Source organism: Phodopus roborovskii, unplaced genomic scaffold, assembly GCF_943737965.1.
Source record: "Phodopus roborovskii unplaced genomic scaffold, PHOROB, whole genome shotgun sequence".
Taxonomy (NCBI): Eukaryota; Metazoa; Chordata; class Mammalia; order Rodentia; family Cricetidae; genus Phodopus; species Phodopus roborovskii.
The window spans coordinates 1377119-1391990 of record NW_026125759.1 but is presented as its reverse complement, the minus strand read 5'-3'; the positions used below and the strand labels follow the sequence as shown (position 1 = coordinate 1391990).

The following is a 14872-nucleotide window of genomic DNA, read 5'->3' as shown; positions in this document are numbered from 1 at the left end:
CAGGAAAACGAGTCAGAGACAGCCCTCCCCCCCCCCCCGCAGACACTGTCAGGAGTGCCCAAATAAGTCCAAGCTACACAACCATACCATGTATGCAGAGTGCCTAGGTCAGATCCATGCAGGCTCCCCGACTGCCTGTTCAGTCTCTGCGAGGCCCTGCGAGCCCAGGTTAGTTGATTCTGTGGGCCATTTTCTTGTGGTGTCCCTGACCCCTCTGACTCCTAAATTCCTTCCTCTCTGTCTTCCATAGGATTTTGGAGCTCTGCCTAATGTTTGGCTGTGGTTCACTGCATCTGCTCCCATCAGTTGCTGGATGAAGCCTCACTGATGAGGATTATGCTAGGCTTCATTCTATTAGTATGCAGTCATTACATTGAGTATGTTGGGGTTTTTTTCTTTTCTTTTTTCTTTTTCTGGTCAGATTTGTTTCTATCCGAGGTCTCTGGGTAATCAAGGCCCTTTGGTTCCTGACTGTCCAGGCAGACTCACATATGGGCTCCCTCGTGTGGCGTGTGGCGTGGCTCTCAAGTAGGACCAGTCATAGTTTGGACACTCCCAGAAGTTCTGAACCACCTTTACCCTAGCACATTTTGCAGGCAGGACAATTTGTAGGTCAGAGGCTTTGTGGCTGGATCGGTGGCCCTGTCCCTCCATTGGAGGCCTTGCCTGGGTTCAGGAGATGGTCGGTGCAGGTTCTACAGCCTCCATTACTAGGACTCTTCCCTAGGATGACCCCAGTAGCTTCCAGGGATTTTCCATTCTACTGGCTTCCTATCTCAGCCATGAAATCCTTCCCAGTTCCAGTTTTCTCTTCCATCTCCCCAGTGAGGTGATCCAAACCCCAGAAGACAACAAGTGGATGTTAGCTGAAAGGAAATGCATCATCTTATTCTCACTGCGAGTGAAGCCAGCGTGTGGAATTTAACGGGAAGCCGCCCCTTCGTGTGTCCCTGTCCAGGGGGGTTACATTTCCTTCTGCCTAAAGCTCTACTTCCCCCCACGAGGCTCACTCATGTCTCAAAGGCCTGCTGCTATGATAAACCTCATTCCTGAAGGGTATTTATGTGTCACCTTGCCTTTTTGAGGACACCCACTACTGAGGGCCCTTTACTTCTTTTCGTCACCCTGTGGATCAGGTGGACTTTCCTCAGGCTACAAGAAAACTAAGCCATAGTGCAAGGACAATCGCCTGTTTTATTCTCTCATTTCAAGTTAGAGCTGAGTCTGTGGCCCACAGGGCCTTGCTAAAGAGATGAGTAAAGGTAAAGTGCACTTCAGAGTTCTTGCATACTGAGGCTAACCGTGAGTACATGAGAGGTGGCAAACAGAATTAGGAGGTGTGCATGAGAGGTAGCAAAGGGAATGAGGGGGTTCTGTGACAATGTGTGACTGGTTTCCAGCGCAGGAGCTCTAGCTTAAATGACGGGTGTTGACCACGGCTCAGATGTGACCTACTCAAGGGTCCCAGGCATCTCAGAGGGTTCGGAAGTGAAATGCTACTAGGAACCACGCCCCCTCAAGAACACCACCTCCCTAGGCTGTGGCTCACTCACAGGAACCCTCTGCTGTTTCCACCGCCACCGCAGGCCCTGTTGACACTGGGGAACCATTCAGCAGCCCCTCTGCCTGCTGAGGGGGACATTGGACTTCATTGGAACCGCCGGGGGCACCTTTCTGCCATAAGCTCTAATCTTGCTGGGAAACACTGCAGCCATATCTTTCGAACGGTTGTGAGAACGCCCCAGGGTTCCCGGGGCAATACCTTTCCATGGTCGTCCTTTGGTAAGGGGCATGATGCACATGATGCACCCGAGGACCCTTGCTTCCTCTCTCAGTGCCTGCCATTGGCCAGCAGGGCTTTGTGAGCACATGCCGAGCTCACAGTGGTTGCTGGTGGGAACAATGGCCTGTGGTTGCCAGCTTGTCAGGAGGGGCTGTGGACCAGCCAGACTGGTGCTGAGCGGCTGCGGTGGTAGGATGAGCCCAGCCTTCCTGAGGGCTGCGCAGTAGCCATCTGGAACCCCTCTCTTGGGGAGCGAGACAGCAACTCAGGAGGTGGCACCATGGGGGTCATGGCGTCCAGGTCTTCATGCTGCTATTGCCCTGGCTGCTCTGACTGTGGTCTCCGCCGCTTACTCAGGCTGTTGCGCAGTGTTATGTTCTTCTTTCAGTGGAAGATTGAATCTGTGGAAAGAGACCGGGCACAGCTGGAAGGTACTTACTTTCCAGGCACTCAGTGGCCTAGACTTCAGGGCAGGACACGGAGAGGGTGGGTGTGTGGAGAGAGAGGATCAGTAGAGGCCCGCAGCCGTCCTCAGGGGCTGCTGAGTGGGAGGTTGCCCCCGGGTACCCATGAGTTGGGTAAACTGCGAACTCTATACCAAATTCTCTTGGTGGGCCAATGTGGGGAAAACCTTGTCCTATTCTCAAGGGCTGGGGCACAAAGAGCCCTCGAGGGCATTTCTCCTACTTCCAGGAGAAGAGAAGACCCCATTTGGGCGCCGATTCAGATTAGTCCCGGTTCCCATCCCCGCTGGTATTTGAGGCGGGAAGGGAGTCAGTGCGCGGTCTTTGCCACGCGTGGGAGATCAGGGGCCGATTTAAGCCCCTTGTACATCGAATCTCACTTTACGCGAGCACTCAAGCACAATGGGTGAAGGCCTGTGAGAGGCTGGGGGTCCTGGGCAGCGTAAGAAGCGTTCCTGGAGTCATCCCAACTTGTGCATGGCGTTTCTATGGGCTAAGCGTGTGGCTCATGTTCATGAGCAATGCCTCAAGAGAAGCCCCATCGTGCCTTGCGAATCCTACAGCCATTTGGGCCAGGAGCGCGATGCCAACCTAAGCTGCATCACGGAGGAGTCCTGGGCACGCGTCTCACTGTGGTGCTCATTAGACAACCCTTGACAGTAATCGTGGTCCTGGAAAGAATGTCCACCCACAGAGCTTGACCACTGAGGTGTGCAAGACACCTACAGGTCTATGGGGTTGACACGTGTGTGTCAGGTTATGTTCACAACAGAAACCAGGAGACATAATTTCCTTACAAGAGCAGAGACGGTTAACAAAAAAAATGTACTAGGGGTTACATAGACCGTAAGGGAAGGACACAGTGCACATAACCAAGGCTGTCTGCTTCCCAACTGGTGCTCTTCAGCAGGGTCCTCCTGTGCAGAGCTGGGCAACGTCAGGATTTAAACCTGACATTGTGCCTCCAGAGTCTGAGAGGTCCCCACCCCACACACGTGCAGTCCCTTGCATGGGCCCCTCCACCCCGAAGCGTTGTGTTTGCAGGACATGTTTGTGTGCCATACCATCATGGGGGAGGATTCGCCAGGGTGGTTTTTGCTTCTGAGATTAACTCTTGGCATCTGCTGCGTGTCCGGTTCACAGGCGAACCCAACACCAAGATTGTGAAAGGCACTGTGACAAGCTGTGGCAATGATTATGGCTGGATCGAAAACTGTGTCTTCTTCAGCACCGATGTTGTGATCGGCCCAGTGCCTCTGCAAGCTGGAGACCAAGTCCTCGCATTTGTGGAGGAAGACCCACTGTCACATGACTTGAAAGCAACCGAAGTAAGCTTTGCGAATGTTCGGGAAGACTCTTTTCCCATGGGGCTTTCAACCTTGCTGTTGCTCTTTAAGCTAACCTAAACGAACCTCCCCAGAGCTCATATACTGTGCTTGCTTGTGGTGAAATGCACACTGCCCTGTAGCTGTAGCTTCCCTGTGTTCCTCCCTCTCCTGTGTGTGTGTGTGTGTGTGTGTGTGTGTGTGTGTGTGTGGTGGGGGCCTGAGAGGGAGAGGGGAGAGGCAGGAGAGAAAGCCAGAGAGAGAGAGAGCCAGAGAGAGAGAGAGAGAGAGAGAGAGATTGAGAGAGAGCGCACAGGGTGGTGCTGGTGTGTCTCAATCTACTGCCCGGGTGTCCTCATACTCTGGAATCCTCCAACCTCATTCTGTGGAGCATGGTGACAATGCCTCCATACCCACCCAGCGTTCCACGTCATACGCTGTAAACATCCATGCTGTCCCATTGCTCAAACAGAAGGATCGACAGTGATAAGCAGTAGACACAGTGCTGTCTTGCAACTGTTACTGTCAGGTAAAAATCTGTGTTTTCAAGAATGCACTCCCAAGAGTGGCCCTGCCATCTCAAAAGATGTGTGTCCATCTGCCAAAAAACACTTACGGAGGTAACAAGGAAAAGTCACTGGGGTCTCCCATTCAGGGTGTGAGATCTAAGAGTCGAGTCTTCATAGAGTCCCGAAGTATAGTACCGAGAGGAGATTGCATGAAATCCTCTGCTACCTTTGCTGCAGGTATCCATCCTCCTAGCAATAGGCTGCCTCTCTTGCAGTATGTGCAAGGAAGGGCCCTGAACACCCAAAGCCTTCCCTTCCTAGAAGGGAGACGCAACATGGAAGTTTCCTTGGGAGCTGGCAGAAATCTTCAGGAGAATGCTTCCGTTCTTATTTGTGACAGTCAGTGATCAATCAGGCACATGGTTACTGTCTGCATAGCAAGCACCTGGGACTCTTAAGAAAAGGGACATATGAGGCCCTCGTGGGTCCCTGTCACATCACCACCTTTTGACCTTTTTGACTTTCAGTGTTCATGTGTTATGTATAGCTCTTCTTGGCCACATGTTCAGTCAGAACACACACAGAGTCTCACGCTGACTCCTGACTCACCCATGGCCTGTTTCCTATGACAGTTTAGTCACACCTGAACATTTAGCAAGGCTGGACTTGACTATGTGCACACACAGAGAGAGGAAAGAGGAACCATATCTCACTGCTTGTCCCCTCCCACACAGTGGAGAAATCCCCCCAACACACACACACACACACACAAACACACAGACACACACATGAACGCACACTCACAGACACACACACAGACACACACACATGCATGCACACTCACAGACACACACACACAGACACACACACACTAACACACAGATAGACACACACACATGCAAGCACAATCACAGACACGCACACAAACAGACACACACACAAACACAAAGATAGACACACATACACACACTCACACACACACACAAACAGACACAGACACACACACAGACACACAGACAGACAGACACACACACATAGACACAGACAAACATATAGACACACACACAGACACACACACACACAATCACACACAGATGCACGCAAACTAACACACACACACAGACACACAGACAGACACACACACAAACACACACACACACAAACGTACATTCACACACACACACACAAACACAAAGATAGACACACACACACACTCAGACACAAACACACACACACGAACATTCATTCACAGACACACACACAAACACAAAGATAGACACACACACACACTCAGACACACACAAACACACAGACAGACAGATACACACACAGAGACACACACAAACACACAGTCAGACACACACACACAAACACACAGACAGACAGATACACACACAGACAGACACAAACACACAGCAGACACACACCCACACACACAAACAGACACAGACACACACACATAAACACACAGATATACACACACACATGCATGCACACTCAGACACACACAAACAGACACACACAGACACAGACACACACACACAAGCACACAGACACACACGCACACACAAACACACAGACAGACACCCACACAGACACACACACACACGCACACACACACACACACAAACACACAGACACACACATGAATGCACACTTACAGACACCCATACAAAAACACACAGACACACACACTTGCACGCACTCTCACAGACACACAGACACACAAACAGACACACACACACTAACACACAGACACACACACATGCAGGCACACTCACAGACACACACACACACTAAGAGGCACAGACACACACACACAAACACAAAGATAGACACACACTCACACACACACTCATAGACACACACACAGACAGACAGATACAGACACACACACACACACAGACACACACATACAGACACACACATACACACATACAAACACCCAGATTGACACACACACACACATGCACGCACACTCAGAGACACACACACACAAACAGACAGACACACACAAAAACACACAGAAAGACACACGCACATACACACTAACACAGAGATAGACACACACACATGTACGCACACTCACAGACACACACACAAACAGATACACACACAGACACACACACACACAAACAAAAAGATAGACACACACATGTACGCACACTCACAGACACACACACACAGACACACACACACACACAAACAAACACACACTGCCTCTGGCTTCTACTGACTGAAAGGCTGTCTCCATTGTCCTCAGAAATGACTGAATCTGTCTTCTTCCTCTGTTGTGTTAAGGGATTGGGATTTGCCATAATGTTTCCTAGACGTGAGGCTTCTGGGTAGGTTCATGGGACACTATGGCTAGGAAGTCGTGTGGCATCTGGGCACAGACAGGTCTGTAGTGCAGTTTCCTTGGGACTGGCAGCGGTGGCTGTGGATAGAGAAGATTGTGTGGTGTTTCACTCCTCAAGGAAGGTCTATTTTGAGGAAACACCATGGAATTGGTAGCGACTGCTGGAAGGAGCCCAGTGTACCAAGATCCCCAGGGAGGCAAGCTGTTTGCAACAGCGGAGAGTGTCTTAAATCTGGAATCTTGTATTCTCTCGGGGCCTTTCCAAACTCAGCCCTTCCACAGGCAGTGTGATAGACGCACGATTCCATTTTGATTTTGATCGTTTTCATTGCTGCTTCCGCATCGGCTAGGTCTGTGTCTTCTCCGAAGAAGATAAGCCTAGAGAACCAGACTCCAAGATCCGTGATTTATCTGTGTGTGTTTCCCTCGTCAAGAAAGATACCGTCTACATCGCGGAGGAGTACTACTTCTATCTGGACAGCATTTCCAAAGGTTCCATTTACATTTTAAAACTTGTCTGCTTTCACATTTGCAGGTTTGAGTGCTGACATTGCTTTGGCAGCAGCACCCTAGGCTGCATTCTAGGGCCTTTGTTATTTCTGATGTTTTTGGGCACTGAAAGTATAGTACAATACACGTATAAACAGGTAATCTTTGGGGATATCACACTGCCTTTTACTAGACACTCTTTAGTTGAGTGCACACTGGAAAACCTGGACAGATTCTTAATCCATGTGAGTATTTAACTCTGATAGAAAATTACTAGAAATGTATACCAATCTTGATAGTTTTAAGGTTTACTCATCTTTGTGTGTGTGTGTGTGTGTGTGTGTGTGTGTGTGTGTGCGCGCGCATGCGCGCGCGCGCTCGCCTGTGTGTATGTGTTGGTCTGTGCACATAAGTACAGTTGCCTACAGAGTTCAGAAGAGAGTGTCATAGCTCCTGGAGCATGAGTTACAGGTAGTCAAGAGCCACAGGCAAAGTATTTTTCAAAACACTAAACTATGCTGTGGCCAGCGAGATGGAGCAGAGTGTTAAGGGCATGCATGTATTTGTCCGGCAGAAAACCTGAGTTTGTTCCTGACACCCCTGTGTCTATGTGGACGGGGGAGAGGCGTGGGGACACAGAGGCACAGGGGTGAGGGATGCAGTAAGAGGGGGAGGAAGCAAGAGAGAGGGAGGGAGGATGAGACAGGAGAGAGAAATAGGGAGAGAGGAAAGAGGCAACTAGAGAGGGCAAATAGGAGAGGAATCTCCAGAGAAGGACTGAGAGGGGGAGCAGAAAGGTAGAGCAGAGAAGGAGGGACAGAGCGGGTGGAGAGAGGGGAGGGAGGGAAACAGAGACAGATGACTTGAGTCGCGGAGGAAATGAGAGTGACAGAGGGAAATGGGAGGAAGACAGAGACTCGGGGGAGGTAAGAGAGTGTGAGAGAGAGAGGGAAAGAGAGAGAGAGGAAAGAGAGAGACAGAGAGAGAGATAGGTAAGAGAAGGGAAACAGAGACAGAAGGGAAGGAGAGGGGGGAGAGAGAGAGAAGAGGGAAGAAATAGGTAAGAGGGGTGTAGAGAAAAGAGGGAAATGGAGAGGAAGGAGACGATAAACAAGATGGCGGAAAAGAGGGAAATGGAGAGGAAGGAGATGATAAACAAGATGGTGGAAAAGAGGGAAATGGAGGGGAAGGAGATGATAAACAACATGGCGGAAAAGAGGGAAATGGAGAGGAAAGAGACGATAAACAACATGGTGGAAAAGAGGGAAATGGAGAGGAAGGAGACGATGAACAAGATGGCGGAAAAGAGGGAAATGGAGAGGAAGGAGATGATAAACAACATGGCGGAAAAGAGGGAAATGGAGAGGAAGGAGACGATAAACAAGATGGCGGAAAAGAGAGGGAAATGGAGGGGAAGGAGATGATAAACAAGATGGCGGAAAAGAGGGAAATGGAGAGGAAGGAGACGATAAACAACATGGCGGAAAAGAGGGAAATGGAGAGGAAGGAGATGATGAACAAGATGGCGGAAAAGAGGGAAATGGAGAGGAAGGAGATGATAAACAAGATGGTGGAAAAGAGGGAAATGGAGGGGAAGGAGATGATAAACAACATGGCGAAAAGAGGGAAATGGAGAGGAAGGAGACGATAAACAACATGGTGGAAAAGAGGGAAATGGAGAGGAAGGAGACGATGAACAAGATGGCGGAAAAGAGGGAAATGGAGAGGAAGGAGATGATAAACAACATGGCGGAAAAGAGGGAAATGGAGAGGAAGGAGACGATAAACAAGATGGCGGAAAAGAGGGAAATGGAGAGGAAGGAGATGATAAACAAGATGGTGGAAAAGAGGGAAATGGAGAGGAAGGAGACGATGAACAAGATGGCGGAAAAGAGGGAAATGGAGAGGAAGGAGATGATAAACAAGATGGTGGAAAAGAGGGAAATGGAGAGGAAGGAGATGATAAACAAGATGGTGGAAAAGAGGGATATGGAGGGGAAGGAGACGATAAACAAAGATGTGAGGGAAGAGACACACAGGAGAGAGGTGGAGAGTAAAGCAGGGAGGAAGTCAGAGAAGGAAGGGCACAGACCATGGGGTGAGGAGGGCAGAAGGTCAAGGGTGCATGAGGAAGAGAGGAGGTAGTGGAGGCGTTCAGGCGGAAGTGAGGAAGTAGGGCGGAGGGGACCAGGGAGGAAGAGGTGAAAACAGACAGGAAATGAGAGGAAGGGAGGAGTCTAGTAGGTGCGTAGGGGGCAAGAGGAAATAGAGACAGATTTAAGTAGGGAGAGGGGAGAGAGGGAAGGAGGGAGGGGAAGGGTGAGGCAAAGGAGGGAAAGGAGTAGACAGAGGGGGGTGAGAGATGGAGGCAAAGGGGAAGGGAGGGAAGGAGATGTCTGAGCAGAGAGAAATGGAGGGAGAAAGGGAAGCCGAGAAGCAAACCCGGGGAAAGGGAGGAGAAAGAGGAAGAGAAATAGAGTCAGGGAGGGAGGCAGGGGTGCATACGAGGAGGGAGGGAGGGGGAAGGAGAGGAGGAGAGGGGAAGGGAGGAGGGTGGGGTGGAGGGAGGGAGGGAGGGGTGGAAGGAGGTAGGGAGGGAGGGGGTAGGGATGGTGGAGGAGGGGGGAGAGGGTTGGGGGATGGGATAGGAACCAAGGGGACTTAGAGGAAAGAAGAAATGAGCAGGGAGAGATAAGGAGGGAGAGGCGTAGAGAAGGGACAGGAGAGAACAGAGAAGAGAGTGAAGGAGAGAGAGAGGGAGGAGAGACGCACAAGGGATAGACAAAGGGGGACGGATACGGGGGGGGGGGGGAGAGGGAGCCAAAGAGAGAGGGAAAATAGGAGACGGAATTTCTTAGTTTGAAGACAGTCTGGAAGACATGAGCTCCTGTCTCAAAGAGAGGACTCTAAATGTGACCCATTGAACAGTGAATCATCCACTGTTCCCAAGAGAAACAGGCTCTGACCTCATTGTCCATGGGCCCACTTAACCTGCCTAAGGGAATGGAGCGAAAACAATGTCTAAAAATTCCCAATTTCTGAGCCTAGTGGTGGTTGTGTGCACCGTTAATCCCAGAGCCCTTGAAGTAGAGGCAGGCTGAACTCTGAGTTCAAGGCCAGCCTAGTAGACAAAGGGTCTTGCCGGACAGGACAGCTGGGACAACAGAGAATCCCTGTCTTGAAAAACCAAACAACCCACCAAACAAACAAACAAACAAACAAACAAACAAACAAACAAGGGTTGAAATTTCCTTTCTGGCTGGAGGATTTATGAGACATCTTCCTTTACACCTAATAGTCGCTTGATCGTGGGATCACAAGTCAATGTAAGCAGTGAAATTTTACTTGGCCAAAGGTAACGTGTAATGGCTTTCATACAGCGCATTCTAGAGTTGAGACTGGAGGTAGACGGCAGAATATTCATCTCGATTTCCTCTTAGCTATCTTAGGTTTCACACCTTATGAAGGGGACTGGCTAGATATTGAGTACTCTGCTGAAAAAGGGTCACCGAAGATCACAGTGCACTCCTTGAAGGCCACGAAGTGTAGGCGCCTGCAGGAGGTAATTACGGGCTCATTTCAAAGCCTGCTTGGGTGGTGTTTGTGACTTGCAATCTGCTGGGACTGCTGGGGAATATGAACCCACCCGCGCGTGACACCTCCTCGACCTATGTATTTCAACGGAGGGCTTTAAAGAAGTAAGGAAGAAAACAGAGAACGTGGACATACCGTCCTGAGCCACAGGTCTTACCACATGGGCTGTTATGTGGGTTATTCTCAACAGGGGGAGAGAAAAATGAGCAGTGCAGAGGACTGTGGGGAACGCGGGCATGCAAATAAGGGCCGGGGCTGGGGCTGGGGCTGGTGGTGCGGCCTGAGCCTGGGCTGGGGCTCTGGATGGGGTGTGGGTTCAGCAAGCCTGAAATTGAGTCTGCACAGGACAGGTTCAGATGAAATCCTGAGCTTGAAGAGTGACAGGGTGGGGGAGGGGATAGTCCACTTCATGCTGGTCTTGTTTCAGTCCTTGATCTGTCCTCGTTTAACTCCGGGGCTAATGGCCTCTGACGACTAAGTTTTAGGACACGGTCTCTCGTCAGCTGGACGGAACCACCAGAACAGTCTCCTCTTTAATTGGTGTGCGGTTGGATCTGGGGGAGGCAGTGGGTGGCGGGGTTGGCGGTGCAACAGGCAGGGCAGGACGAGGTGACAGGCTGGGTCGGGCCAACAAGTGTTCAGGAGCAGGGTGTGGAGGGACAGAGGCTGCGCAGGGATTCAGGGTTCCCACACGCAAGGCCGCACTTTGTCTCGGCAGGTCCATGTAACCAGTGTCCACAGACGACAAGGAGTGCTGAATCACACCATCTTTTTCACCCTGGTCTCACTGAAACTCCCCGTGGCCTACACCCCTGTTGTAGGCCACGTGGTCAGCGCGGTGATAGTGCAAAGCATCCGGCCCAACTACAACTGGAGGGCAATCTCCATGACTCCGGTGAACATGATGTAGGGGTGAGGGCCCTGAGAATCCCTCTTCGGGGCCTTTCCATAAGTACTGGGCCTCGTTTAGCGCAAATGCTTATGTTAGGAATTTTAAAGAAAATGGTATGTGAATTTCATGGCCACTACACCGCTTAGACCTGTCTGCATGGAGCGGGCGCTCGGCATGGGAGGGGACCTGATCCATCAGAGCTTGTGCTCAGGCTGCCTCTTGCTGTCTGCAATACCAGCATATGACCTGAGCTGAAATTTCCAGACTTCTGCGACCAGGAGTGGACCCTCTGCAGCCAGAGTGTCTGGGGTTTGTCCCATAACGAACGTGTAGGACAAAGCATTTGACCCGAGGCTCCAAGGCAGCAGCTGGAGACACCTCAAGGGGCGTGGCGTGTTTCTTGGCCCACAGCCGGTTTTTAGTGTCCCACACCTACTCCATCTGTGGCAGGCAGTATCTGCCCGTGGCCCATCTTCCCGTGCTAGACTGTAAATGTTGCAACTGTCCAAAGCCTCCAATGGCATTTCAGAAAGTCAGAGTTCACGTTATTAATTTTAATAAATGGATGTTAACAGCATCGGTAGCTTTTCCTCATGGATAAGGAACCATCCGTTCCCAGGGATAGAACCCTACTAGCAGAGTTGACTCTTCACACAAAAGCCAGTCTGACCTTTCCTTAGGTTTGCAGGGCCCTGTGATCCCGCAGAGCTGGGGGGAGGGGTGATGACTGGGACAGAGATGGAGGAGTCAGGGACTCGGGTGTATGATTGTGCTGGCACGTGGCACATAGGCCCACCACCGGGGCTGCCCCGAGTGCTTTTCTGGTCAAGAGCAAGGTGCTCTGACCCCTGGGGAGCTCTTGGTCAGTTGAACCCCTAACTCCAGGTGGACATAGCTCTGAGAGCCCCTGGATGCGTCCCGCTTGGGAGACGATGGGCCCTCTTTCCATATCCATTCCTTGACTGGCTACCCCTGAGTCCGTGGCCTCTTTCTGACTCATGAGGCCCATTCGTCTATCTCCCCTGCCTTTCACCTTAACCCCAGTCTCCTGGCTCCTTCCATTGCCTCCTCCTCTGTTCCCCTGGAGACTATCCTTCCCTTGCAGGCTTGCTTGCCCTCCTAGGCAGCCTGCACTCCCCAACTCCAACATGCTTCCCTGAAGTTCCTGCCCTACTGAGCACCCCACTGTCCTGCTGCCCTCCAGTCATCCGCCCTCCTCCTTGCTCCCTTTGCCAAGCCCCAGTCTCCCTGCCCTGCCCTGCCCAGCCTAGCCTGTACTCTCTGCCTCCCGTGAGACCTGGCCTTCTAAGCCTTCTGACAACTCTCCCCAGCTTCCTGTTCTCCCTTAAGACCTTCTCCCCCTCCATCTCAGTTCCCTCTTACTCTGAGACTCCTGCCCTCCCCAGGTCCACCCTGCCTCCTTCCTAAGCCTACAACCCTCCCCAGACACCCAGAATGCCCTGAAGCCTCCCACAGTCAGTCACCCTGGACCTGCTTACTAGGCCTCTCATTGTCCCCTTAACTACTGCCCCCTTGCCAGCGTCTTGCTCTTCTCCTTTCTCCGGGGCCTGATACCCTGCCCCACGTTCTCCAAATCCCAGTGCCTACTGCCGTGATAACCACACACCTAGTGTCTCCCCACACTGATGCCTTAGCCCGAGGTTTTTAGTCTTCCTTGAAAGGCATTCGTAACCCTTGACTCCTAGCACCTAGCTGAACAGAGAGTGCCTCTCCCGAACCCAGCTTTCCTTCCTCCCTGGAGCGCCCTTCCCTACAAACTTGTGCTAACCCACCAATCCACATGACCCTCGGCCTCTCTCCAACTTTCTTTCCTCCCCCAGGCACCCACCATTAGTTAGAGACTCCTGTCCTACTCTGAGATCACCTACAGTCTGTCATGCTCACAAAAAAAAAAAAAAAAAAAAAAAAACCAAAACTGAGGCTCCTACTCTCCTTAGTCAACTTCCTGCATCCTCCCAGGCTCCTCCTGGACTACCAGAGTCCTCTGCCCTCTGCCAGACACTGACTTCCTACACCCATCTTCTGTCTGTGCCAGTTTCACTCACCACAAGGCCCCAGCTACCACCCTTCCCAGGCTGCTACACCCAACCAAGCCTTTTACCATCTTGGGACTCTTGGTTTTGGTTTTTATTGTTTCGCTTTGATTTTCAAAACAGGTTTCTTTGTGTAGCTTCGGAGCCTGTCCTGAATCTCTCTCTGTAGAACAGGCTGGCCTCAAACTCTCAGAGGTCTGCTTGTCTCTGCCTCCCGAGTGCTGGGATTAAAGCCTGTGCATCCACATCCCGGCTCTGCGGGACTCTGATATCCAGCCTAACCTTCTTCTGCCCACCTTCCCAACCGATTGTCGCCTTCCAGTCCTTCCTTGTGTACCTATACTCCTCTGGGCTCGGGCTCCATTATGGACCCCATGGTCCCCTACAGACTTCTACCATTCACTAGCTTCCTAACATTCTCATTGAACCTTGTAAACCCCCCCACCCAGCCCTCTGCCTTTTCCAGGATCCTGTCATCCTTCGCCTCTAGCTGGGATGCCTACTGGGCAGCCTCCACGACCCGTGTTATGTCCCCCAGCTGGCTCATGCATCCCCAAATATCCCGAGGGCCTAGCTAGCCAACTGTAGGCCTGCTTGCCCCCAAGGCCTCCAGGCACATATCTAGCGCCCCCAACAGATTTGCCCTGCAATGGAGCCTTTCAACCAAACTCAATACCTTTCACGTTCCTGGACTCCCCGCCTCTTCTCCAGCCTTCTCTGTTCTCCCTGAACCTCTTTTTGACTTCCACCAGCCTCCTAACCTATACTCACTACCCTGCCATTCCGCCTTTGTATTTCTTCCTTCCATAGCGGCTACAGCCTCATTCAACTTCCTGTCCTCCACACCACCTCAAATCTCCCCTGTAAGCCTCTCCTCCACCCTCTCACCCCTAGCATCCCATGCCACAACTGAGTTTCCTTCAGTATTTAGGTCCCAACCGTCTTGAGGGTAGAGTCTCCCCAAGCTGCCTGCCCCAAGTTCCCAGTTTGTGTCCCAGAGCATCTCTCTACAGCCTTCCCTTTGTGGGCCCCACCCTGTCAGACAACCTGTCACCCATTCTCATGACTGCTTCTGGTTTCCCACACCGCCCAGCCTCTTGCCCACTCTTCCCCAGCCTGCTGTCATCTTTGTCTTCTTCCCATCCTCCTGTCCAGGGTTCTACCCTCCCTTCATGTCCCTCCATTCCAGAGCCCGCTGCCTTCTTCCCCAGTCCTTTCCCACACGCTGGCCCTTCTGCATTGTGCAAGCTCCCCAGGAGCAGCCTATTTCCTCCTCAAGGTGCAGCTGTCCCTAAGGATCAGGAGGCTTCTTACTCACTCACCTCATTACCTCACCCACACCTTTGTTCTGTTTATCACATTCCCCCTTCTATCTGAACTTTCCACCCTGTGTGAGAGGCAGT

General features: G+C 51.5%; 1 protein-coding gene across 1 annotated transcript; it reads left to right on the top strand.

Moving 5' to 3' along the window:
• Positions 1-2072: 2072 nt before the first annotated feature.
• LOC127217623 (cancer/testis antigen 55-like) lies at positions 2073-11433 on the top strand. The gene is made up of 5 exons (XM_051178608.1): positions 2073-2214; positions 3391-3575; positions 6791-6932; positions 10370-10491; positions 11242-11433. The coding sequence occupies exons 1-5, from the start codon at positions 2073-2075 to the stop codon at positions 11431-11433; spliced, it is 783 nt and encodes a 260-aa protein (XP_051034565.1).
• The last annotated feature ends 3439 nt before the right edge of the window (positions 11434-14872 follow it).